At 36.4% G+C, this 27,232-nt stretch overlaps 2 protein-coding genes across 3 annotated transcripts in view; one reads left to right on the top strand and one right to left on the bottom strand.

Moving 5' to 3' along the window:
* The window catches only part of LOC140754339 (uncharacterized), a 140,291-nt gene extending 121,999 nt beyond the window's left edge, over positions 1-18,292 (bottom strand). For both annotated transcript variants that reach the window (XM_073089335.1, XM_073089334.1), the window contains exon 1: positions 17,813-18,292. In XM_073089335.1, the coding sequence (XP_072945436.1) occupies positions 17,813-18,005 (193 nt within the window). In that variant the 5' untranslated portion in view covers positions 18,006-18,292. The remainder of the gene's footprint in view (positions 1-17,812) is intronic.
* A 519-nt stretch (positions 18,293-18,811) lies between these two features.
* LOC140754517 (RIB43A-like with coiled-coils protein 2) lies at positions 18,812-26,343 on the top strand. Its single transcript, XM_073089543.1, has 9 exons — positions 18,812-19,056; positions 19,366-19,506; positions 20,116-20,276; positions 22,364-22,499; positions 23,308-23,412; positions 23,766-23,905; positions 24,614-24,701; positions 25,342-25,448; positions 25,896-26,343. The coding sequence occupies exons 1-9, from the start codon at positions 18,934-18,936 to the stop codon at positions 26,035-26,037; spliced, it is 1,143 nt and encodes a 380-aa protein (XP_072945644.1). The 5' UTR covers positions 18,812-18,933; the 3' UTR covers positions 26,038-26,343.
* Positions 26,344-27,232: the final 889 nt, after the last annotated feature.

The raw sequence follows: 27,232 nt of genomic DNA on the forward strand, positions 1-27,232 counted from the left end.
TAACATTAGACTTAACCGTTTTTCAGCGTATTAGGAATATATAGCAAATTTTCTATAAGGGGGTCGCCGGAGTCAGAAAGCCTAAGTAAAAAACAATATAAATTTCAAAACGATATTTTTATCAAATAAAAATTAATGATAAGACAATTACAGTTATTAAATATTTGTTTTAAAATATTATTTATATTTATTTATTTATGAACACCTATCTCTTATATAGAATGTATTCGCATTCGTTAACGATATATGGCAGAAATAGAGTAACTAAACTATAAAGTAACCTTTCTCTACTCTGTTTTCTTACTCTACATTGTTTGCGATTTGCAAAGACGTGTCATATTTATTTAAGGAAAGGCTCATCTTTACATATGGCTTCAGTAATATAGTTGACACGTGCGGAGTAATATAAATATAATACAGAATGTCTAGAACGCACAGAATTTCGAACTGAAATAAAAATGCGTATATGTACATTTGAAGACAAAGTACATTTGTAGAACCCTTTGTGGTTCGACTCCGGCGGCACCACCGCCACACCTATTTCTGCCTCCGGTTCTATTCCGGTTTGAAGGGTGTGGTAAGGGAGACAGACTTTTCCGAGGCGTTTCAGCTTAGTCCTCAGGGGTAGCGGCGCATCTGTGGCCGAACTCAGGTAGGAATATCTAAAACATATTAATGTATGTATGTACGCAGTACACATAAGAATTCTTTAGCGTACGTACTTAATAAATGTTTATGCATTGAAACCAATTTTAACCAAGCATCTATAACATGGCGGTAAAGCGAACAGAAAAGACTACAAATATTTGTATATATAACATATATTGCTTGAAATATATTTTTGCATGAAAGTTCCATCAACATCAGTTTAGCCGCTGAACCAACCACTAGCCAACATCCCGTATACACCGGATAAAACTAGTTTTACCCAATCCTATCCGGCTATAGTTATACAGCGAGCCTTATCTATGCGTGGACCTTGCAAATAACGCTGGTATGTAGTATGTACGGTTACTAAGTTACTGTGTTATATCGAATACTAGACATCGTGGCTCTCGTGGCTCGCCTGTCCAATCTCAAGGGTATATTGAACTTGAGAACGTCATTTAATAACTAGTTAAAAAGATAGTGATTTTACGTCAAAATGTACTCGTATATTTGTATACGATAAATGAGGATTTACTAAGTTACTGTTGTTTGAATTGTAATATTTGCATGCTATTAAATTAATATAGCTGAATATGATACAAATGTATATATTGTAAGACCTGTAATGACTGTAATATTCATGGCAAATAAATGATTAAATGATTTAATGTTAAAAAAAAATGTTACTGTGTTATATCGAATACTAGACATCGTGGCACTCGTGGCTCGCCTGTCCAATCTCAAGGGTATATTGAACTTGAGAACGTCATTTAATAACTAGTTAGAAGATCGTGATTTTACGATAAAGTTTCAAAGTACTAGTATATTTGTATTCGATAAATGGGGATTTTATCACTTCACGACTCTACGTAGAATAGTATATGTGTTTAAGCACAGTATTACGGTTTGAAGAGTGTGGTAAGAGAGCAATACGAGGCGTGCCAATTTGTCCAGTTAACATGGTGAAGGCTTGAGTGGTAGAGTCTTTCGACTCCGTACCACTGGCACTCGTATTCTGTCTTATAACACCAGTTTCAATAGCTACTAATAATACTATGTTCTAGTTTAAAGAAAGGAAAGAGAAAGACTTATACTTAGAACTTGATATTCACGGGTAAAATTTCAAAAAAAATTAACCACCAGGCGATCCTAGTCTCACTCCGGTTGCGTTCCTTTGGAGATCCCGGAGTCCTCTACGCAGCTCTGAGGACGGTCACCGGGGGGGTTTTAGTGCGGTAAAAGTCTCACATAACCCGTCGTTGCTCCCACGGCGTCGGGTACCTTTTGAAGGTTTCCCCCTCGTCAACAAAAAAAAAAAGGCGATCCTAGTCTCAATAAAACTTGTTGTAAAAATCCTGCCTAAAAAGATTCCTTTAGTCTCTAATCTTGATAAGCATTTGCAAATAACATGTACGAGTATGTTAAGGTGATAACAGATAATATCTATATTTAGTTCTAGATAAAAACCCATTCGATATGATAGCATGTCAATGTCATTGCTTAAATAGTGGACAAGTTGCAAAAGTTACATCAAAATCGGTCGTATAACTTCTTTCAAGTGCTATGTAATCTCTTAGGAGTCTTACATCTTGCGTTTAGTACTATATAAAGTGGGACGTTTTTATTTAAAATATCTAGAGAAATATTATATAAACAAAATAACCGCCAGCTTAAAAGCCGGCTGTTATTCCCACAATTTAGACGAATCCAACGACCCAATAAATAAAAATTCGTAAACCCTTTGGTTGCAAGACATGCCAAAGAATGAGACATACATACGCGAACAACATTAAAAAATATATCTACTAACTTCTAAAGAAACTAATGTGAATATATTTACTACGTATTATGCGACTAGAAGTATGAATTGTTATGGTCTTGTTATTGACTTGTCAGAACAAATAACTCAGATTAGAGATTCATTTGTTATCAGACGTTTATCAGTAACTGTTCACCTTACGATTAATCTTTCTCGTCTCATATTTTACTTGTAACTTCTTATATTTATTTTATATTTCGTCAATCTTAGTAACTTATTTCTAGGACATTGGCACGAAGATTTCGATTCTTGGACCCCATAGTCACAGAGTAAAATTACTAAGCCAACATACATTGGTATAACCAACCTCAGAGAGGAATCTACTCTTATCTGGGGTTGATTACAGATGTACATGGGCGGCAGTAGCCACTTACCATCAGGTGGACTGCATGCTCTTTTCCTACTACTATATTATAAAAAAATGACACAAGGATGACAAAAATCTTTATTCATTATTTACGCTTTGTCTAACCGGGAATCGAACCGACAGTCCTCAATTAGTAACGGTGTAAAACATAACTCCGGCTTTATATTGTTTTGAACATTGTTCCATTGTTGTGTATTACATAACAGAAACCATTTACCACATAACATAATAACAAAAAAAATAAAGTATAATAAGTATTGATAAGTTATATAGAAATATACTTTACCGCCTTGTAATTGAATGAATCCAGAAAAGGATTAGTTTTACATTTATTGTTTGAATTTACAAGACATAAAAACATTTTAGTTAATATTAAAACATTTAATTTACGTAATAAATAAGTATTTCAAACATTTTAGGGACATTTTAGAACGGAGACGTGGCAACACTTTATTTACGCAACAATTTCAATTCCCAAAACTGGTTACACTTTCTTGTTAGGAGTGATCAATGTATGTACTTTACTCATCTAAGCCTATACCTACCAGTTCGTATAAATTATCCTCCGATCACGCTAAGCTGTCGATTATGTCCGAAGCGTACTCGTATATATAGCAAGTACTACGTTTGTATGCAGTCGAGTGCAGTTGAATTACAAATTAGCCGATCTCAATGCCATTTGATGTGTCATGCCTAGAACTGTAGAGTGAACTGTCTAGGACGCGATCATCATGATCGTAGGACTAATAGATGCTTTATAGGCTAACAAGAAAAACTTGTTAATGAAGTATGTGTTGAAGGTGGTATTGGCACCACGGCACGCCTATTTCTACCTAATAACAAGAGTTAAGTGTTAAGCGCTGCTGTGTTCTGATTTGAAGGATCCCGTAAGTGGTCATACTTTTCCGAGACATCCCAACTTCTAAGTTGGAACATGTCCTCTGAACTACTAAGTCAGTAAGTGAGGTAATCCTCAGGGGTAGTGGCGCATCTGTGGCCGACCTCAAGTAGGAATTTATTCATATCTGGGGTTGATTACAGATGTCCATGGCCGGCAGTAGCTACTTCCCATCAAGTGGACTGCATGCTCGTCTGCTACTGTTATAGGTATTAATAAGATTATAGATTTTTTACTCTAGATCATATAATATATATAGGCATATGTCCTAGGTGATGTATATAAATAAGTTTAGAAATAGAATAAAATCACATTTAGTTGTTTTTTACTATTACTTGTTTTTACTTATTTATTTGTTTTTTTTACTGTTAATATCATGTTGAAGGTACTTAGTACATAAAAATAAAGGCAAAATATTCTTTTAACTCAGAAGGGTGGGATGGTTACATACAGATAAACAAATTCAGGAAGCTATAAATTCACAATATAGATACACTCTATTCAAATAGGGTCGACAGACATGCCTTTGAAATTCAAATAAGGGAAACACTCCCTTCGAATGATATCATCGCCTATTTCCACAAAAATGTGCGTGTTTGGAATCTATTGAAGTTTTCAGTGAAGGCGGAATTGGCGCAATTACTTATTGGACAAAAACAATACGAAAATTAACATATATCGACTTTTTACACGACAAGCAGCATCAGATTGGACTATTCTACCGAGCTGGAGTAGGTAAAATAACTTGTGATTCGACTCCATTGGTACCATCGCCACACGACATGTTTCTGCCTAATAACAGCAGTGTTAAGCAGCTGTGTTCCATTTTTAAGGATGTTATAAGGGAGATATACTTTTCCGAGGCAATCCATTTTAGTCCTCAGGTAGGAACCAAATCTTATCTGGGGTTGTTACGAAAGGTTCATGGGGGGCAATAGGCACTTACCATCAGATGGACTTCACCCTTGTCAGCTACTCCTATATTATATAAAAAATATTATATAATATACTTATTATATAAATATTAAATATTATATAAAAAAACTAAACTTCTATTGAATTAATACCGCTTATAAAATATTTTTACGTAAAAATCAAATTTTAAATTTAGTATTTTCCCCGTAGTAAACTTGTTTTGAACAGCTGTAAAAGCTTTTTAAAATGATTATGAAACTCTAAACGAGATAAAATGCCCCAGTCTCTCTTCATACTTGTTCTTAAACTTGTATTTTTAATTTAAGAGTTGTTATTCCAAAGTTGCCCGAATTATAACGGTTTTGGAAAAGAAATTATCGTTAAAATGAATTCAGGTTTCCATTATACTTTACTAGCTGTACTCACGACTTGATTTACAAGAATTTCAAGAGAAAGATTAATATTTAATTTTTAAGTAAGTAAATTTAATTTACATAAGAAGCCCCATTTCTAATGCCGATTAAAAAAAAACTTACGTGTACAGTATTTTTTGTATTACTAACTTAAGTACAGATTTTCACAATTCTATCTTCAAAAACATAATTTATATCTCAACCAAACCTCCTCAACCTCAACCTCAAGGGTTAAATAAATTTAAATAAATTTAACCTTTCAGGGTTATTTTTTTCTAAAAGTTGCATGTTTCCTTAGAGGTCCACAATTCTAACCAAAATAAGTCCAGCGATATCGCTGTGAAATCGAATCAAACACATTTATTTTCGCATTATGATAGTATACCACAAACAGACTTACATTTCCGTTACATTAGTATAGTCAACGCCAAACTGCTAGTCCGCTCTGAAGTTGTTGCGAGCAGGTGTAGTCATACAATTTGCTGTGGCGACGCCATTCATTTCTATATTCAGAGCGGACTAGCAGTTTCACGCGGACTATATGGCACAAACAGACTCACATTTGCATTATATTAGTATAAATTTTACTGACATAACACAAAGGGTGTTATTATTAAGAGTATAACCAAAGCGGAATCAACAAATACTGGAGAACAATAACTGGACAACATAAATTATTATGCATGTATTCTATTGCTTATACCCTTCATTAGAATAATTAGATTGATTAATCACTATTTCAAACATCAGTACTATTCACTGCGTATGACGAATCACCGCATGGGAGGCCACGTGCCTGATAATGCCTTTGACAAAGACGAAATATACAAATAGACTCCAAATTGATAATTAATATTTATAACGTTAAAAGGCAGTGACAGCCCAGTGGTTAAGGAACGCGACCTCTTGATCGAGAGGTCCGAGGTTCAAATCCCAAGCACGCACCTCTAATTTTTCACTTGCTTAAACGGTGAAGAAAAACATTGTAAGGGAACCTGCATACCTGAGAATTCTTAAAAAAAGTTTTCTAAGGTGTGTGAAATCTAGCAATACGCACTTGGCCAGCGCGGTGGAATATGACCTAATCCTTCTCATTCTGAGACGAAACCCGAGCCCAACAGTGGGACAATAATGGGTTGAGGATTTATAACGTCAAGTCAAAAGTTTTTGTAGGTAGCAAAATGCAGGGGTTAATCTTTAATGCTTTATATTTCTTACACAAAGATTGGTTGAATAATTTGAAGTGAGTTGAAAAAAATATATCTATATAAAATCCAGAAGATGAGAGCAAAGGCCTGTGCCCAGCAGTAGGACATCAAAAAGTGTTCCTGAGTACCTTGAACACACACTAAGACATGTATTTGACATTAATACCCAGAGCGAGAACCCAGAACATTCTACATCTTAGACTAGTATAGTGACTGCTTATTGGCTCCTAATTAACTCGAATTACTCACCGATAGCTTTGCAAATACGCATCACTTTATAACCAATTCTATCGTAAGCAAGCTTCTTTACTACACCTCGGACTCGCGTATTTTTTATTAGCAGTCTATTTATTTACTAAGTCAATGTTCTGTTACATTACACCCGTCATAAAATGGTATAAATAATGTGTAATTGTGTGGTATTTCGCTATGTGGAAGTTAATAGATAATAGCAATGTCGGCCTTCGAATGAAAGAAAATCAATTTCTGCCTACGCCCTTTGAAGTAGCGTGACTAACTCGTAGAGACTATATGATGTCTAAGAGTCAACTCAATTTAATTTATTAAGTAGCAAAGTAATTGCATAGAAACGGCGTAAATGATATATTAAGAGACGCTTACTTCGTGTCAGAGGTTCTCAATGTGAAATATGTGCACCACTTGGGGTAGCGTACACCGAAGGTAAAACTTAAAAATTACATAATAGTGGCTGTGAACTGTGCAGCTATAGATATATCTCTTATCTCATTCAACGATATTTCTTAAAAAAAATACCTTATTTAAAACTATTTTAGAAACCCTGCATTATGTCATTTCTACCAAAAATAATTCACCTGATGGTAAGTGGCTACTGCCGCCCATGGACATCTGTAATCAACCTCGGATAAGATGATGATATAGATTCCTACTTGAGGTCGGCCACAGATGCGCCGCTACCCCTGAGGACTAAGCTAAAACGCCTCGGAAAAAATATCTATGTCGCACTTACCACACTAACCGTACCTACCGTGGGTTGGAAAAGAACTAATATAATCATGTTAAATCTGATTTTAAACAAGGTTATTTTAAAGAAACATTGTATTTTTCTAAGAAGAGTATGTAGGTGATATATAATAATAATTCTCCGAATTCAGTTAGACGCAATGTCAGCAGCAGCTGCCGTCTACAAAGTGGATTAAATTCGTTCATTGTCATGCATATAACAAATCAATGACATTTCAATTAATTCATTAATTTAAAGAAAAGATCTATACGCTAGCTATAGTATTCAATGTGTTCTGGTGCCGTGAATGTACTGAAAAATACCCTGCCACAAATACATACGAGAGAGATTTTTAAAATCTTTCTACGCTCAGTCCTACTCTATGATTCCCTATATCGTGGGTGCCATGAACACACAAACAGACCAATACACAAACACTTAGACCTACAAAAGATATCTACTTAAATTCATAATTCAGATGTCGGTTTGGCCGGTGATCGAACCAGAACCCTTTGAGCATTAGATTGGTGACCGCTCTACCACGCGCTCGATTTCGCAGGATCGAATCTGAAATCCTTTGTAAAGTCCAGAAAGTTATCTATTCAAAGACATACTCTTAGTAAAAGGAAAAAATAATTTTGTAAGAAAAGTTGTTGAAATAGACAAAATTCCCTAAGAATCTTATCGTGGATTGAATGGGCTTCCTTTAGTCAAACGTCTTCATTCAGGACCCTTTCGGCTATGCAGCTGTGATCCGGCCCTCCTGTGTAGTTGTATGGAACTGGGTCAATGACCTTTAGAGATCATTGCTGATATTAAAGGTGTTTACGTAGTTTGGCTGACAGCCCTTTTTGTTTTACTTCTGGTACTTAAGTACTTATTATTCTGTGCTTCTGGGCTCAATTTTATTCTTACTTCGATGGACTTCTGGTAAGACTATGAAGTTTACAGATTTCCGTTAGTAAAAATAGGTAACCAATTCACTTCGCATAGTCAAGACAGTTCACTTATTTGCTCGAAACAGGACAGTAATGCATTGACTATTATTTTATATAAAAATAATTCAGTATAAATACTTTTATCTACTTTAACTATGCATATTTTTTATCGATTAGTTACTCAATTTGTCTGAGTTTGAAGATGATAGGACCCTTTGTGGTGCGAAGCGGATGTCCGGATAGGCAGGTTCATGAAGTACCTTGGCCTAATATTGGACAGCCGCTGGTGCTTCGACGAGCACTTCGATCGTCTCGTCCCTCGGATTCATAAGGTAGCGGGTGCCATGCACAGACTGCTGCCGAATCTCGGGGGACCAAGAGAAGAAGTCCGCCGTCTCTACGCGGGTGTGATACGCTCGATTGCGCTCTACGGTGCGCCGGTATGGTCGGACAAACTGTCTGCCCGCCGGCGTCGTGCGCGGAAACTGAATTCCGCGCAACGTACGATCGCAATCAGAGTCGCCCGAGGTTACCGTACCATTTCGTATGAGGCGGCGACAGTCCTGGGGCGGTTTCCGCCCCTGGACATTCTGGTGGATATGGACGCACGGGTCTTTCATAAGATCCGAGTCCTCCGTCAGAGGACTGAACTCTTCAACGAAGAGACGATCGGAGCGCTTCGGAGGAGAGCCAAATGGCGAGCTCTGAGGTGCTGGCGCGAACGGCTTCACGAGCCTAGGAACATACGCCAAAGGGTGGTTGACGCTATCCTACCGAACTTTCGGGCCTGGCTGAAGAGCAGGGGTAGAGTGACCTACCGCCTTACTCAGATACTCACCGGACATGGCTGTTTCGGTGAGTATCTGAAAAGGATACAAAGAGAAGAGACGGCCCGGTGTTACCATTGCGGGCACGACGAGGATTCCGCACAGCACACGCTGCAGTTCTGCCCGGCGTGGGAGTCGCAGCGGCGGATCCTCGTCGAAAAAGTGGGACCGGATCTCTCTCCGTCGGCCATCGTCGGAGCGATGGTTCAGCGCAGCGAAGCCTGGGACGGCATGATCACCTTCTGCGACATGGTCATGTGTGCGAAGGAAGACGCCGAGCGAGCAAGGGAGCGCGCTGAACCCGCTCGGAGGAGAAATCGCCGCGGCCGTACTTAGCGGTCCCCGGCGAGGTATCCCTGTAGTTCCGGGACAAGAATAGGGCTACGGTATCCCCTGCCTGTCGTAAGAGGCGACTAAAAGGGGGCTTCTGGGGTCGTGGGTGGCAAGAGTGGGAGCTCGAACCACCCAGCCAACGGCCCCGGGAAGGACGGCGGTATGTGTGGTCGCATACCGTCGTATGCACCAGACGGTGCGGTGAGCGATAAGCTCACCTGGGCGGAGCCCGACGGGGCAATGCGCTAAGAGGACTCCGGTTGCGTTCCTTTGGATATCCCGGAGTCCTCTACGCAGCGCTGAGGACGGCCACCGGGGGGTTTTTAGTGCGGTAAGAGTCCCACATAACCCTGTGTCGCTCCCAAGGCATCGGGTACCTTTTGAAGGTTTCCCCCTCGTCAACAAAAAAAAAAAAAAAAAGGACCCTTTGTGGTTCGACACCGGCGGCACGACCACCATACCTATTTCTGCCTTATAACAGCAGTGTTAAGAGCTGCAACTGCTGTGTTCTAGTTTGAAGGTGGTACTTGGTGGGTTATCGAATACTTTTCCGAGGCGTTTCAGCTTAAACCTTAGAGCTAGCATCTCATTTGTGGAGAACTTCAGGTAGGATTATCTAATCCTATCTAGGGTTGATTACGGATGTCCACGGGCGGCAGTAGCTACTCACCATCAGGTGGACTGCACTCTCATCAAGAGTAGCAACTCTTATATTATAAAAATAAATAATTTAGAAAAAGAATAACAATAAAAACATATTTCCCAACATGATAATATACTTCACATAACAAATAGCAGTGGCGTCCCTTCCGCGTCCACGACGCATCAAATTAATACATCGTGACATTTATATTGAAACATGAGATGCACATCCTCTGTAGTTTACACGAGGCAATGAAACACAGTGCCTGTTCACAAGTACCACAATCAAACCACTCAAACGACAAATTGAAAAGTATAGTTTCGTGTCCATTCGCACGTAGCATAACCATACGGAATAATAGCAACAAAATGTCTGCAAAGCGTTACATTTTAATCCAAACCTCGTACTATTTTATTGTACTACCTTTCTGTATCTTTTGTTAAAAAAAAATATAGTTCAAAAAACTAAAAAACACACTTTTATGATAAAATCAACTAAAAAGTAGAAAAATATTCTATTTCATTCTTTCATACATGCAGGGTAAGATAAGGATTTATGTTGACCTCTTTCTACTGAAAAAGCGGAGTTACTCACTAACAAACATACAAGTGAAGCTAATATAAAGCGTGTAAAAAGATAGCACAGTTTTTAGGACCTTAGGACCTACGTTTCTTAGGACCACTTGGCTGGGTAGCAACACTAATATTTCTTAGCAACACTAATTATTTAGATACACACACGCACGTGCACACACACACGCTAATAAGAGTTGGACACATTCTAAATGTAATAGTTATAATTCTTAAAACAAGTTTATTTGGTTAACATTGTTTTTCCTGGTGATAAGGGTGGCACCCAGTAATACGGACTACCAACCCAGAACAGGGGCCCGTGCGCCTTGTTTTTACAAATTTACTTTAATCAAAAGGCTTTCTTGGCCTCTTGTCATAGTACGATCGCCCTCATCTCCGATATATTAAACTCTAATTTGGATGATGTTCGGGTGACGTACATGCCAGAGGCTGAGGAGGCCTGGAGTGGTTGCTTTCCGGCTGAGGATATATCTATGTCAGATAAAACCAAGCAATCCGTTTGGGATACACCGGCTCTTAAGTCTGTTTTTGCCTGTCTTCTGGAACAATGTTCTGACAACTCTGATAGGGCCCGTTTATTAGCTGTTGCCCAAAGTGAATCAGGACATTGGCTACACGCGCTCCCTTCCAACAATATTGGCACCGTGCTGGATCCTATAACGTTACGCATTTCTATAGGTCTCCGGCTCGGTGCCAAGATTTGCGAGTCCCACTTTTGTCCGTGTGGGCAGGAGGTGGACACGTTGGGTCGACATGGCTTGTCCTGTATCAGGAGTGCCGGCAGGCTATATCGTCACGGGACTCTGAACAGTTTGATTCGTCGGGCTCTTGCTACCGTCTCTATACCAGCGACTTTAGAACCCCCAGGTCTTTTTAGAGACGATGGCAAGAGACCTGATGGAATCACTCTAGTTCCATGGAGTCTCGGACGACCCCTGATATGGGACGCAACGTGCGTTGATACCTTAGCCCCCTCTCACCTAGCTAATACTTCAGTGAAAGCGGGGGCTGCAGCCGACCATGCCCAGACTCTCAAGCGTCGTAAATATAGTAATTTATTAGACAATTACTTGTTTGCGGCGCTTGCTTTAGAGACAATGGGTCCATGGTCATCTGACATGAAAAAATTCATGTCAGATATGTCGACCAGACTTGTCACTGCTTCCGGTGACCAAAAAGCTGGCGGCTATTTTGCACAAAGATTAAGTCTTGCCGTGCAGCAAGGAAACGCCGCCAGCGTTTTGGGAACCATGCCTCACACGGCAATTTTAGATGGCTTATTTTATTTATAATTTTCTTGTATATATTTTGTAAATAAGTCCATTTTTAGTTTATATTTAACATTTAATGTATTTTAGTAATTAAAAATGTATCATTCTTTAATCAATAAAACATTTTTATTGTATTTTACAATTTTGTAATGAAAGTGGCAACATTCGTCCCTTCCGTTTCGACATACAAGATAGAATACACGTCTTTCACTGTTCCGATATTTTTCAATAATATTGGTAGCAAGGACCCTAATCCCTACAGTCCACAATTCATTTCTCTACAGACATTGAACGTATCAATCACGGACCTTAACAGGTAAAATCACAATATTTTGACAGGCACGGCCAGTGTCTACACGGCCGTGTTACGATATATATACGAGTAAATACGTAATATAAATGAAACCGTTGAATTAAGTACGTTGTAATAACTACAAAAACGTGTCTGCGATAGAATTATGCGCCTGTCATGCGCAATGTCGTTTGTAGTTGCGTTGTGTTACCATGTACTCATTACTTTCGTTCACACCACACGTTCAACTGTTGATTTAGACGTCAAAATGTGAATATAAAAAATGTTCATACAATTTTCATACAAAATTGTCGCCGACGCAGTTTATTGTGTTATTGTGGTATATGTGAAGGGACACTTAGCGTTATTTTTACCAGCCTCTTAAGTCTTAATAGATTACGGTATTAACGTTTATAATCTTGTTGTTCTTAAGAGCTTAAACTAAGATGCGTTTTAAACGATATGTGACTAATCTGTTTAGATCAACGGTTTTTATACAAGAACGATATATAATTGTACATAAAATGAACTAGATAAATGTTAGTATGCTAACGGCAAGAAGTGTTTTTTTAAGTAACAACAGTTTCTAACTAGTCCTCAGTAGTTACAAGGTATCTGCCAACCTTAGGAAGGTATCTAATCCTATCTGAGGTTAATTATAAATGTCCATGGGTGACCGCAATGCAGCGACCACTTACCATCAGGTGAACGAGCTCGTTTTCTATTTCCGAAAACTATTTTTTAAATTAATATTTAAGAAACTTGGTAAACATTTATTTCCACGAATTTTTTTTTTTTTTGTTGATGAGGGGGAAACCTTCAAAAGGTACCCTATGCCGTGGGAGCGGCACGGGGTTATGTGGGATTCTTACCGCACTAAAACCCCCCCGGTGGCCGTCCTCGACGCTGCGTAGAGGACTCCGGGATCTCCAACGGAACGCAACCGGAGTCCACTTGGTGCGTTTCCCCGTCGGGCTCCGCCCAGGTGAGCTTGAAACTCACCACACCATCTGGTGTTCACGACGGTATGCGACCACACATACCGCCGTCCATCCCGGGGTTGCTGGCCAGGCGGTTCGAGCTCCCACTCTTGCCGTCCGCAACCCCGGAAGCCCCCTTTTAGTCGCCTCTTACGACAGGCAGGGGATACCGTAGCCCTATTCTGGTCCCCGAACTACAGGGACAACGAATTTCAGACTTAATATTACTTTTAACTAATATGTTAAAATACAAATCTTAATACGTTTAAACCTCTATATCTAACAGAAACTATTCTCGGCATAAACGAGGATATAAGAAAACCAAGAAAATTTAGTAGAATTGTAAATTATGTGGCAAATATCGTAAATATACGCAACAAAGATCCGCTGGCAATAAAACTAGCAATAAACTTTCTTTTCATTGCATTTGGAGCGAAACGGGGAAACATTCGACCAACAGCTAAATTCAATACATACCTACTCTAAGTAAAAATTACAAAATCAATTGAAACAAATAAAATATAAATTTGACATAAGTTTTGAAAATATTTGCAATTTTCCTTCTTTAAAATCTGCTTTTGTATTAAATTTTTATTCGGGCTAATCTTTGAAACAGATATCGATACTTTAATTCGCACATCAACCAACTCCACTTTTTGTCAAAATGTTTTTTTTTATTTATTTTGATTTCGGTCAACGCCATTTACTATCAATATGTAAGTAGCTACTGATTTTTACGAAACTTTCACATAAACAGAATGTACGAACAAAAATTTGGACATCCTCTTAAACATATTATTGTTTTCTCTATCTTATGTGATCTTCTCCATCTATCTCTAAGACCATTTTATCTATTGAGATAATAGCTCAAAACAAAACCAAAAATTAAAAAATACGTATCTAACTTGGGATATTAAATCAGAATGAAGTGTATCACTTATAAAATGAAAAAAATATTTAAATAAAAAAAATAAAACAAGTATCTATTACAGACTCAAAAACATTTTTTAAATATATTCTACTAAGACCTTCCTTGTAAAATACGCTTTCCAATAACGAAAACTCTATCCAAATTGGACCAGTAGTTTCAGAGAAAATCGTAGACATACAAGTTTACATACATATAGTCCCCGCCAAAGTGCTAGTCCGCTCTGAAGTTGTTGCGAGGAGGTGTAGTCATACAATTTGCTATGGCGACGTGATTTCTATATTCAGAGCGGACTAGCAGTTTTACGCGGACATACACATATATTTTACATACATACACAGCAGTCGAATACACAACCTTTTTATAAGTCGGTTAAAAATACGTCACAACTCAAAATCTCAGGAGTTATTGACTCCACCGTAATTATTAAAAAACCAGTCCCGGTTTTACCCTCACAATGTCAGGATGGCCTTCGGAACCTGTGTTAACCGAGCGAATACCTTTCTTTTCTTTTTTGTACAAGGAAAAGTATTAAAGAATGTGGAATATGTCTTTTGATTTGAACAAACCAAAATTGAAAGAAATGTTTTATTTCCTTAAAATGTTTATGTATTAAATTGAACCTATTCACTACAACCAAACAAACAAACAAAGTTTTCCTCTTTATAATATTAGTGTAGACGAACAGATACTAAATACTTTTACTACAAATATTATTATTTTTTTATGAAAAGAACAATATGAATTCGGCATTTATAGTCCGATTCATAATTAGGTGTCCAAAATGTAAACAAAAAGTTTCTTATTTTTGACAATATTAAATTAATACATCGATAATAAAATAATAATCTAAATAAATTAAAATCAATTCACATTTTCCAATATTTATATTAACTCAATTTCATTTCATACAGTAATAATAATAAAAAACAAGATTTATGAGAGAAAACTAAATTGTGATAATGGTCACACAATCGGCATCCAAAACATTTTTTGTGCCGCCATTTTTAAGTTTCGTAGTTGATATTATTCATTTTCGTGATCGTGATCGAAGTCGATTTTTTTCTAGTTTTCATAGTGCGTTTTTTTAAATTGTGTGCAGTTATTAAGTTTTTGTTTTATGTTGAAATTTGTGAGTTTTCGTTTCTTGTTAGTTTGTTAAGGTTTGCAATACCTGTCATCGAATTTTGACAATGACATTTCATTGCTTACATTTTGGACACCTAATTATGAATCAGACTATAGGTATTTTTAAAGAAAACCAGTATTTACTAAGTATATGGCATATACGTATAAAAATGTAGAATAATACCCATATATACAGTATACAGTAGTGTATTTATTCTAAATACGAGTAACAACAAAAACATTTAGCGAATTCAACAATTCATTGATACATTAACCCCAAAAGTCAACTTGTAACAACAATCAATATATCATATTATCCAAAACAATCGCGCCTACCATTACGCAATACAGATAACAAAACATGAACGACAATATAACAGCATGGCGCCTGTCTCTATTATCTATGCCAATATTGGAGGAGATCGCGCCAAATTAGACGAAGGACGCTGCCAACAGACGATTAATGACTATTTTCGCGCCCACTGCTCTTGTGACACCGATGCTGGATAAACATACATTTGTCCGCTTATTTATATACATTTTGGAATGCGAAAGCATTTAAAATTTAAGGAATCATCCACGGTTGACGTCAGCAGTTTAAGGGGAAGTTCCACAATGTTGCGTGACGTCACAATGTGTTGGGGGTCATGAAATGTGACGTCACTGAAAATTTCTGTCATAATATAGAAAAGTTATTTATCTCCTCTACGCACCTATGGGAACTTAATAAAATTATATTTGATAAGTTAAAAAGCAATTATGTGTGACGTCACAATGAAGTTGGGGAGACTGATAGTCACACGTGTAATTAGTACGAGGGAGGAATGTATATAATTTTTTACATTATTTATGACTACATAAACCATAAATAAATTAATGTAATGATTATTATTATTATTGTAGTATTATATTTAGTCCAAGTTACATTACAAATCTAGGAATGAAGAGTCGGTCTTCGTTGGATGTAGAGCATACCAAAAACAAACTAAAAAATATTTGATAACTCAATTAAATTAGATGAATATACCTACTTTCATATATTTAAAAAAAAAATTTGAAACATCACGTTACTATTTACGTTAAAGTCACATTTCGCCTATATACTTAATTATTTATTTAATTCTTGAATACAAATCTATGTTCTTGAGCTAATAAATATTGACCGTATTACGAATACGCAGATGGTAAATCGCTGCAGTAATGTATAAGAATTCAGCTGACAAAACACACTGAAGTATATTGATGAAATTTTACACCTCTACATATAATTTTAAACTTGTGAACATCGTGTAGTGTACTATAATATGTGTGTCTCAATATTTTGATGTAGTAAATAGGACATAGTTTTCTTTTTTTTATAATTTAAGAGTAACAGACGAGCATGCAGTCCACCTGATGGTAAGTGACTACTGCCGCCCATGGACATCTGTAATCAACCCCAGATAGGATAAGATATTCCTACCTGAAGTCAGCCACAGATGCGCCGCTACCCCTGAGTACTAAACTGGAACGCCTCGGAAAAGTCTGTCTCCCTTACCACACCCTTCAAACCGGAACACAGCAGCGCTTAACACTGCTGTTATTAGGTAGAAATAGGTGTGAAGGTGGTGCCGCCGGAGTCGAACCACAAAGGGTTCTACCACCTTCAAAATAATTACTAAAGAGTGGTCGATATTAACCACAGCCGATAAATGACTATCTATTGTTGAATTCTAAAATCCTTCACACGTCCCTATCTAACCATTATTAATAATCAATCTCTCATCACCATTAAACGACATTAAACAATTTATGCCTACTAGAAATAGTTAAATTCCGTCTTTGCTTGGCTAAAATTTGATACATCAATTATAAGAATGTTACGGAATCTAAAGGATAGAACGCCTCGTAAATATGGCATAATACACCTTCATATAATTAAATTAAATGACGTTTAGCAGACCCTCTACAAACGAAAGAGGTCTACCAACTCTTTTGCACTCAAACAACGAAAATTAAATTTCCATACAGGATTAATATAATACATTAACAAATTTTAAGACTCAAGTTCAAAATTATAAATCCAAAGTATTGTTATTTAATCTAAATAAATAATGCAATAAACAAACAAGAAAATTTCATAAATAAATAAGTGTTTCGTATAATTTTAGGCGGCCTTGAAACAACAATAGCGCATTTATGCACAGGCGTACGTAACCTCAGCCTTATTTATACGCGCGACATGTGGTACGTTTCCGCGAAACAAAAATAAAACTAATGAATAGTTCACGATATCATTGATTAGTGACCTCGCCATCCGAATTCAATCCTGCCTTGATCGCGGTAAACAAATTCTCTTTTCAAATTCTTCCGTGGTCATAGTAAATATTTTTTTCTTTTTTCTTACATACTATACGATACTGTGAAATAAATTTACATTATTTTTTTTACCAGAAAATAATAATATGTCCATGATTTTTATTTTTGGTTTCCTTTATCTATTTTATATTTACTTACCTAAACTGTGTTACTAATTTAAACTACTTAAGAGTCTTTGCAAATTATATTATTACATAATTTTACAGCTTTTTTTATAATAACAAGACTGTGTCTCTCCTATTAAAAAAAAAAAAAAACAAAAATCGCGTACCTTTCCTCCGTCCATAAGGTCCACAAAATGAGTTCCCTTTCCCAATAACATTGTCATCTATGTACTTAATCAGCTTCGAAACGTCCTCAGACTTGTGCCCGCGGGAGACACTCGCCCATCTCGAAGGCAGGTCTTCTTGCATGGATTCTGATTTACCCTTAGTGCCTCGCGATTTCTTCAACACACTTGTCATGATACCATCACATTACACAATATGTTTGTACGCACTATAAAAAATAGCAACACTAATAAAAAAAAATAAAAACACTGTACGATTGAACTCTAATGTCTTCGGCCGCACGAAATACGCGCGATAAAAACAAAAAATATTCCTCAACACAGACTTGCGCGTTAGCACATCGAGCGAGTGAACGTCGCGGAGTATTTAAACTCTGTATAATCTGTGGAGCGGTTCGCGGTAAAGCGGTCGCTGTGTCGCTACGTTCTACGGATACGAGCCGAGCTCTACTACGCTACGGGTTACGTTGTCGCCGAGAACGACGCACAAAGCCGCAGTTGCAATGTTGCCAGGTCGAAAAAAGTTCTACCAATTGGTAGTTTTATTGAAATGTATTTTTTTGTAACGAAAATTTGATAAGATTGTACTGAGCATTCACTAGGACAATTAATACCCTAATACTCACTCCTAACATATGTATTTTAATTGTTAAATGTCTATCCATGCACGTGTTTACAGTACATTGTTATACATCGATGTTAAAACATTTTTACGCGTATTTTTCTTATAGAATCTTTACACGAAAAAAAACTTTAAAGATGCTATTTTGTCACTTTAAATAAAACAATGTAGTCGAAGTAATATTATATTTAAGCTTAAACCGACAGCTATAATGGTATAACAATCCTCATAATAATTATATACTTTTAGGGTCCCGGGTTCGATCCCCGAATAGGAAGATTATATTAAAAAAAAGTTGTTGTAAGCCACATGTATATTTACCCTAAATAAATAATTTAATAATATTATCTATGCAAGTCACCATAGCAACGTATTTTGTTAAATCTTTGAACGAAGAAACCATTTTATACTTTTACTTTTTACGAGATTTCAGCTGCACAAGACATTTTTATTTTGTCTCATTTACCAAACGCGTTTCAAAATGATGAAACTTCAGATCTCTAATGAAAGAGATCGTAAAGAATCTCAAAACAGAGAGAGACGGCGACAATGTGAATTGGAAAGAAGATCTAGAATTTTTAATGCGAGAAATAGAAAAATTGGTGTAAGTTATCTTAGTTAACTCTATAAGCGTTTATTTTCTTCCCTCCTGTATTTGTTATACTTATTATTTATCACGAATCACGACTCCTGTAACGGAGCAGTTACGATACTGGTCTGACACGCAATGGGTTCAGAATACGACCCCCGCCAAACGGATAATGAAGAATATACATTTTTGTCCTCTTTCTGGTAATTCGTCTACTAGTCTTTGTGTATGTGTTTTCATTTAGTGTGAAAGCAAGTTATAATTATTTTCTCAATATCAAGCAGTTGGACATACTCTTAGCAAAAAAAATGTTTATTCCCCCAGGTAGACTTACCATTCCTGGAGCGCCAGGTGGCTGAAAAAAGAGCTGAACGTGAAGAACAGGACCGGAGAAACTTGGCATTCGCGCAGCAGATGATCAAAGACAGCAATTTGGCTGTCGTTTTAGAAGCAAGAGAGAATGAGGTACGGAAAACGCAATCGATCAATTGGAAGGTGGTAAAGCCCTTCGTAAATAATCCGTTTCAGAGGTACCACCGCCAGACCTTATTAGTGCATAAGTTCCTATTTTCCAAAAATAATAATTACGTACTTTGCTGCCTTCTATAGGTAGATTCTATATTATTATATCCATCCGGATACACATACTCTACACACTCTAAATAGAAGGTAGCATTACGTCAGCTTCAGATAGAACCCTTCTCCTGTATGGAGTGGGTTGTAGATATTCAAGGGCGGTATGACCATTTATCATCAGGTGGACTGCATGGTTGTTTGCTACTTAGATCGTATAAACAAGCTTTTTAAAATGATTAACTTATTCAATGGAAAATGTTATAAATTTCAAATTAATAATTTTTCAAAATAATAAATTTCAAATCGGTGAATCGGTTTAAGTTTAAATAGAATATTACTCTCTCTTCTGTATTGAGGAATTCGCAGATGTTGATTGGCATTTAACCATTTATCAGGAAAAATGATGGTCGAATTAAAAAATTAACAAGTATAAACCTTCATTCACCTTTTATTCATTTCATTATTTTACTTCATTCATTCATACGCTTCAAATGTCAGGAACGTCGCCGAATCAACGCGGAGATTGACGCGTACCGCCAGCAGTACCAGCGGCCGGAAGATCGGCGCGAGTTCGACCTCAACAACCCCGATGTGCTCAAGATGCAGCTCCCACCACGCGCTACCGACGATGCGCCTGTTGGCATGTCCAGTGCACAGAAGTTTGTATACAATTGACATAATTTAGTAGGAACTTAAATAAATAACTGAAAACTTACTCCTAGAAAAATGCAAAGAGCTCCTTGGAGCACTCTCGATGCTCTCTCTCTCTCTACTGGAGAATTGTAACCGAAGAGATTTTCTTCAACATATTTCAAACTCTAATCTAAGACGTCTCCTTAAAAAAATAATCAAAATTTATTTCTTCCAATTCGGGGCTATGACGTTACAGACCTACAGGTAAACAATTACACACGTTGAATTTATAAAATTTTGGGTTTTATCCCTGGGCGGCAGTAGACGACAGTACATAGTACTTACTAATATAACTTACAAACTTTTGCTACACCAAAAAAACGTTGGTAGACACTAACATCCAGTATATTGAACGCTATTATAATCATCATAATCATAATCATAATCATAATCATAATCTTTATTTGCTAAATAAGGTACAATAGGTGTTTAGGCAAAGTATACAATCCTCTTATTTTGCCTGTAAGGCGTGCAAATATATAGTCAGGTATGACGTAATTATTTTATAGTACCAAGTAACAAATTAGTATACACAGAATTAACTATTGCTTTTCTATTCAGACATAAATGTCAAACATAATTTTATGTCAATATATGTTCCAAATTACATTTACAAGATTCTCTAAGTTAGGTCAATTACATAATTTATACATGTCATTTAATAAATATTTTAATAAATTCATATTCAAAAAACAAATTCAGTCATTACAATGTCAATCATTACAATTTCAATTAAATAATTCACTTGATATTACTATAACAAACATAATTATTAGATCAGTACACATACATCTATTGTTACAATTTTATCTATGTATATTGTTCTTCTAAAAAATCTCTTATCGAGTAATAGGCCTTTTCTATGAGATAGGCTTTTAGGGTATTATTAAATTTATAACTTTACTTTTTTAGGGTATTATTAAAATTATAACTTTTGGAAGTAGGTCTTACATGAATCCGTTTGATGTAACTTACACATTGAACGTATACATTTTTTCTGTGCTTTAAATACACTTTCATTACCAGATGCATTGCCCCAAAAGACAATTCCGTATCTCAAAATACTTCCTACATGGGCGTGATAAGCTGTAAGAATTGCGGTTTCGTTAACTACATTTCGTAATTTATATAGTGCAAATGAGTATCTGTTGAGCTTTTTAGTAACATGTTCTATATGCGTTTTCCAAGATAAATTGTGATCAATGTGTATTCCTAAAAATTTTGTTGTGTCAGTTTTATTTATAGTTTTATCCTTATAATGTATACATAGTTTTACCCGTTTTGTATTTTTATTTGCAAATGTTATCATGGATGTCTTGTTCAGATTTATTTTGAGATTATTATGATTTAACCAATTAATTAGTGTTGTAAGTGAGCTATTGATTTCATTCTCGTAGTTAGTTGAGGGATCCTCAATAAACAAGGCCGTACTATCGTCGGCAAATAATATCATAGGATGTTTAATTATCTTTGGAAAGTCATTAATGTAGATTAGGAAAAGTAGAGGACCCAAAATACTTCCCTGAGGAACTCCGAATAAAACTTCTCTCGCCTTTGATAGAAATTTTGTTTCTGTTTTATTGACAGGACTAATGTTACTTATTTCCGTTATTTGGTTTCTTTTTGTCAAGTAAGATTTAATTAGATCTAAAGCATTATTTCTTATTCCGTATGCTTCCAATTTATTGAATAATATTGAATGGTCAACATAGTCAAACGCCTTGGTCATGTCCATAAATATAGCCGTTACATGCTTTTTGTTTTCTAGGCTCGACATTAAAATTTTTAAGAAATTTATAATTGCTTGATTAATTGATTTATTTCTCCTAAATCCCATTTGTTCATTGGCCAATATATTAAATTTTTCAAAATAATTGTATAAATTATTATATATAACTTTTTCGAATATTTTGGAAAATACAGGTATTAGTGCAATAGGTCGGTAGAATTGCATAATTATTTTGTTTATCTTGTTTTTTGATCTAATTGACTGATTATAATCGGTACAATCTTGGCCTATCATCTTTCTGCACCTTTTTCTTCCCTTTTATAGATTTGAAGGAGAAGACCTGAATTATGAGGAACGTAGGAAGATAATGGCGGCGCAGAAGAACGCGTGGCTGGAGCAGCAAGTGCAGGAGAGAAAAGCTGCGGAGGAAGAACGGAAGAAAGCTGAAGCTGCTTACATGGTAAACATAAAAAAAAAAAAAAAAAACGCTTTCTACACCCACAGCCCCACACCAGGTTTCCCTGTATCGTGGTAGCCATGGACACACACAGAGACAAATACACAAACACCCAGACCCAGAAGCCTAAATTCATCATTTAGATTTCTGTCTGGCCGGGGATCGAAGCCGTCCCGGCTTCGATCCCCTCTGCGCTTCAGACCGGTTTAACGACTTCGCCACGTCGTCATAAAAAACCAATTAGAAGTCCTTTTACAGTAGCCTATCGGACTATGGTGCATTTATATATTTTTATTTTTATGGGGCAAACCAAAATCATATAATATACAATATGTATAAACATATTTATATCTATCCTGTACCCTTACCATAAGTTTTTAAGTTTTGACAAATATGACTGTTTTGGTATTTGTTTACATACAACAATACAATTTCCAATCAGCGCCCCTAGCGGATAGTGTCAGAACTTGGAAAAACTCATGGTAAGGGTACTGATGCGACGGCACAAACACGCAAACACCGGCCGTGCCTGTAAAAATATTGTATAGAATAAGATCATATGTCTCTGACACGAAACGTTTACTGTCTGTAAATATAAGTACGGTCATAATCTGGACGTAGGCGAGGTCGCATCAGCCAGGCTCTTTTTACCCCGCTGTGGGGTAATGTTTTTCGAGCGCATTCTAATCCGGCCCTGACGAATGACCTCAGGACTTTAATTATTGGATTTATCGAAAACTGATTGCATACTCCTTTCCCACTTGTTTATTAAAAAAAAACATCGTACCAACGTTCGAATTTGTGATTTCAGATGGCAATAAAAGCGAGAGACGCGAGAGCCGGCGAATTGGATCAGATGGAGAGGGAGTGTCGCTACCGACTGGGGCAGGCTAACTTGCGGTACAACGAGGCTTTGGTAAGAAATACCATGAGGCTTTGGTAGGTTTTGGTAAGATTATGTACAGACAATTGGTTCTGTAAAATTATGAGTCAAATTGTTATCATAAAGGACATTAGAAACCTTCATTAAAATTACACAGAATCACACTAATTTCGCCCTGTATCTGCATCACTAAATTTCAAGATATATCAAACCAGGTCTCAGTTAGCACTTAGCAAGGGACTCTTTATTATGATTGACTACATTATTTGACCAATAAATAGTAATTTATGATGACTATTACAATTTAAAAAATCACAAACATACTAATAACGTAAATTGATAAGAACGTCTTCCCATAACTTCTTGAATGCAAAACTTCTCAACAGGCTGCCGAGAAGAAACAACTAGATCAGATTACAAAGGAACAAGAGGAAGCAGATAACACAGCAGAGATGTACAACAATCTCACTTCAGACATGCTTACTGAGAACCCGGATGTTGCTAAGAGCGCCCTGGGAAAGAACAGGTGATCTACATATGAGGGTAGTTATAAAGAGACTGCGAAAGATAACAAATAGATAGTCGTCTAACTGTTTTATAAGAAGCAGTCAACGAGCGTGCAGTTTTTTTTTTAATATAGGAGTAGCAGACGAGCATGCAATCACCTGATGGTAAGTACTACTGCAGCCCCAGGAAAAACTGCAATCAACCCCAGATAATATTAGATTCTTACCTGAGGTCGTCCACAGATGCGCCGCTACCTCTGGGGACTAAGCTGGAACGCCTCGGCAAGTATGTCTCCCTTACCACACCCTTCAAACCAGAACACAGCAGCGCTAACACTACTGTGTATAGGTAGAAATAGGTGTGGTGGTAGTGCTGCCGAAGTTGAACCACAAAGTGTTCTAGTCCTTTCACACACAGTTCAAGTACTGCCCCCATGTGCATCTGTAACTCCTTATGGTACAGGTTCTTCTTGAAGCCGATCACAGATGCGTTGCCACTTCTCAATACTAGAAATTTACATTTTCTCACATTAACTATGAAAGTGGTTACCAGTTTAGTCCTCAGGGGTAGCATTGCATTTGTGGCCGAGAACGGATGGATTACAAATCTGGACTCCATTTTCATTTGCAACTTAAATTTTATAGAAAAAAAAACTTGACATTAATTTTATATTTAATGAGCTCTCTTTTTTTTCATTAAGGTATAAATATATGATGATTGTTTTCAGGGCTATCGGATTCATGTACAAAGGTATGAACCAAGAGGAGCTCAAGAAGTTTTATGCTGCTCAGAAGGACCAAATGGCTGCGGCTAAGGTAAATTATCTATTTGTTGAAGTAGGAAACCAGCGCAGTAGCAACAATAGTAGCATTAAAGCAGCGATAGCCTAATACATATTTAAGAAACATGGTCTTTTAATCGAGGGGTTCGAGGTTCAAACCCTAGACACGCAACTCTGATTATTAATCATTTACTTGAACAGTAAGGGAAAACATCGTGAGGAAACCTGCATACCTGAAAAATCTTTAAAATAAAATTTTCAAAGGTATGTGAAGTCTACCAATACGTACTGGGCCAGCTCGGTGGACTATGACTAATCCTTCTCATTCTGTGAGGAGACTCGTGCCCAGCCGTGGGACAGTAATGGATTGATGATGAAAAAACCAGAAGGTTACCATACGTTACGATTACCATAATAGATGTGTAATCGACCAGATATAAGATTGAAGTCACATCTGCTATCGGCCATAGAAACGTTTCCACTCTCTTCCAACAAAACGGTACAAGTTGACAATAGTGTTGTAACTACTAAAGCAGTAAATAGGTGTTCCTATCATCGGATACGAATGGCGAAGATTTATCCTCTATAGCAACTTACTACTAATGTTATACATAGCATTATGATAAAACATCAGATACTCTTTTTAATACAAAAATAAATTTATTTGCAAATAGGCTAAGCGTGAGGCAGAAGAGAAGATGGAGGCAGAATGGCAAGCGCTTGCCAAGTCCATACAGAACGAAGTGGCTCGCCAGGACATACAGGATAAGCGGAAGCGAAGGTAACGTTTATAATAAGATAGAAGGTAGGTACAATTTACTTGTACTTTAACATTACCTAATCTTGCTGAAAAAGGTATTATAATCATTGTACAAATTTACCTAATAGACTTATTATAAAAATCTATGGAATATTTTAGGTACACCAATTCTTCTCAAAATAGCATTCTTTATTGCGAGTTTATCAAGATACTTTAAACTTTGCGCTTGTCAGATTCGTACTGAAAATCTCCTTGTGGGTCTCCTACTATGCTAGAATAACATTTATAAAAAATATTAATCTCAAAAATATTCTCAACAATATCTCAACCCATCAAAAACACACTCTTTCAATTAAACTACGGCATTTATCAGCAAATATAACAAAATCAAACACACATTTGATCATATCCCAGATAATAATAGTATTTGTATGTATAGGTGCCTACTATTTTTTATTTGCATTTCAGAGAGATTGCTCGCCAGCTCATGGAAGAGAACCAACTCCTGGCGCTACAACAGAAGGAAAAAGAAAAATACTACAGAGACGTGGTCAATAATAACGTACCGACAGATGATTATTATTCGCAATTCAATACTACTACTAGATAAATTTATAATGACAAGAATCTCACGAAAAATGTAGTGTTTTGCTTTGTACCAAACGTACTAAATTCTGAAAGTCTGTCGAAATTGGTGAAGCCGATTCTAAGACTTATAGACGGAAAGATATACATAGAAACATGGACAGCAAGAGTCATACAGACAGACATAAACACAAAAATATATAGTAAAAAACATATTTGGCGGATTCACTAGATTGGTTAAAAGTAATAAGTAGTTATTCTTCAAATCAGTGAGCAAAAACATTTGTAGATTTTTAGTATTGTGAATTGTGATATAATGCACTGTTTATTTTATTGCAAAATTTTGAGCAAATTTTATAGTACTATTAATTGCGCAATAAATTATTTATTATTAAAACACTACAATGTCTTATTCCTTACCTTTCTTTTGTCTGAATTTGAACGTTACAAAACTCTCGCGTACAACAATTTGACAATATATGATTGTAGACCAATATTATCGTGGAATTGAGACATTCGAATATGGAACGGGTACTCACGATACGCAGTTTTAATTTATTTATTGCGATATTTCGATATTGCATGGATCGTGGTCACTACGAAAACATTTAACACAAACAATTTGACATTGTATTTTCATGATTTTATGCGTAAAAACAGCCTGATTGTAACTATACAACACGAACATAGGTAGAATACGCGTAGAACATTACTCACGTTCGTTGAAGGTAGTAGAACATTTTGTGCTTCGATGTCGGCATTGATAACTGCCTTATAAAAACGTAGGTACGTTCCAGTTTGAAGGTTCACTTTCATACAAGGCATTCAAACTTATTTCCGAAGGGCAGCAACGTATCTGTGGCCGACCGTAGGTAGAAGTAGAACTTTAATCATATCTGAGATTAATTGCAGATGGTTAAAACTAATCTTTGGGTACATAGTACTCTTATTTGTTTTTTTTAACAATAATACATTACGAAACTAGTATACTTAAAATAAAACAACTTCAATTGACGAAATAAATAGTATTTATTGAGAAAATAAGTTAATCAACCTACATTTTGTACTTTACTGAGTAAATACTGATTGATGAATTAAAAATCGTTACAGTCTAGAATTAGCAAATTTAATTTGCAAGGAATTTAAGTACAATTTGGCACTTGAATTGAAAGAGATCCGAACATTTCCAACACTATGGGAAATTATTTTCTACCCACTAT

Source organism: Epargyreus clarus, unplaced genomic scaffold, assembly GCF_041222505.1.
Source record: "Epargyreus clarus isolate Ecla_fem2 unplaced genomic scaffold, WU_Ecla_fem_2.2 ptg000029l, whole genome shotgun sequence".
In the NCBI taxonomy this organism is placed as follows: domain Eukaryota; kingdom Metazoa; phylum Arthropoda; class Insecta; order Lepidoptera; family Hesperiidae; genus Epargyreus; species Epargyreus clarus.

What these genes read in the sequence shown, in the direction of transcription:
- LOC140754517 (XM_073089543.1), top strand. Translation starts at nt 18,934, where the DNA reads ATGATGAAACTTCAGATCTCTAATGAAAGAGATCGTAAAGAATCTCAA. An exon ending in AAGCTGAAGCTGCTTACATG is followed by an intron (nt 22,500 to 23,307) that starts GTAAACATAAAA and finishes TTGTGATTTCAG; the next exon opens with ATGGCAATAAAAGCGAGAGA. An exon ending in ACCAAATGGCTGCGGCTAAG is followed by an intron (nt 24,702 to 25,341) that starts GTAAATTATCTA and finishes ATTTGCAAATAG; the next exon opens with GCTAAGCGTGAGGCAGAAGA.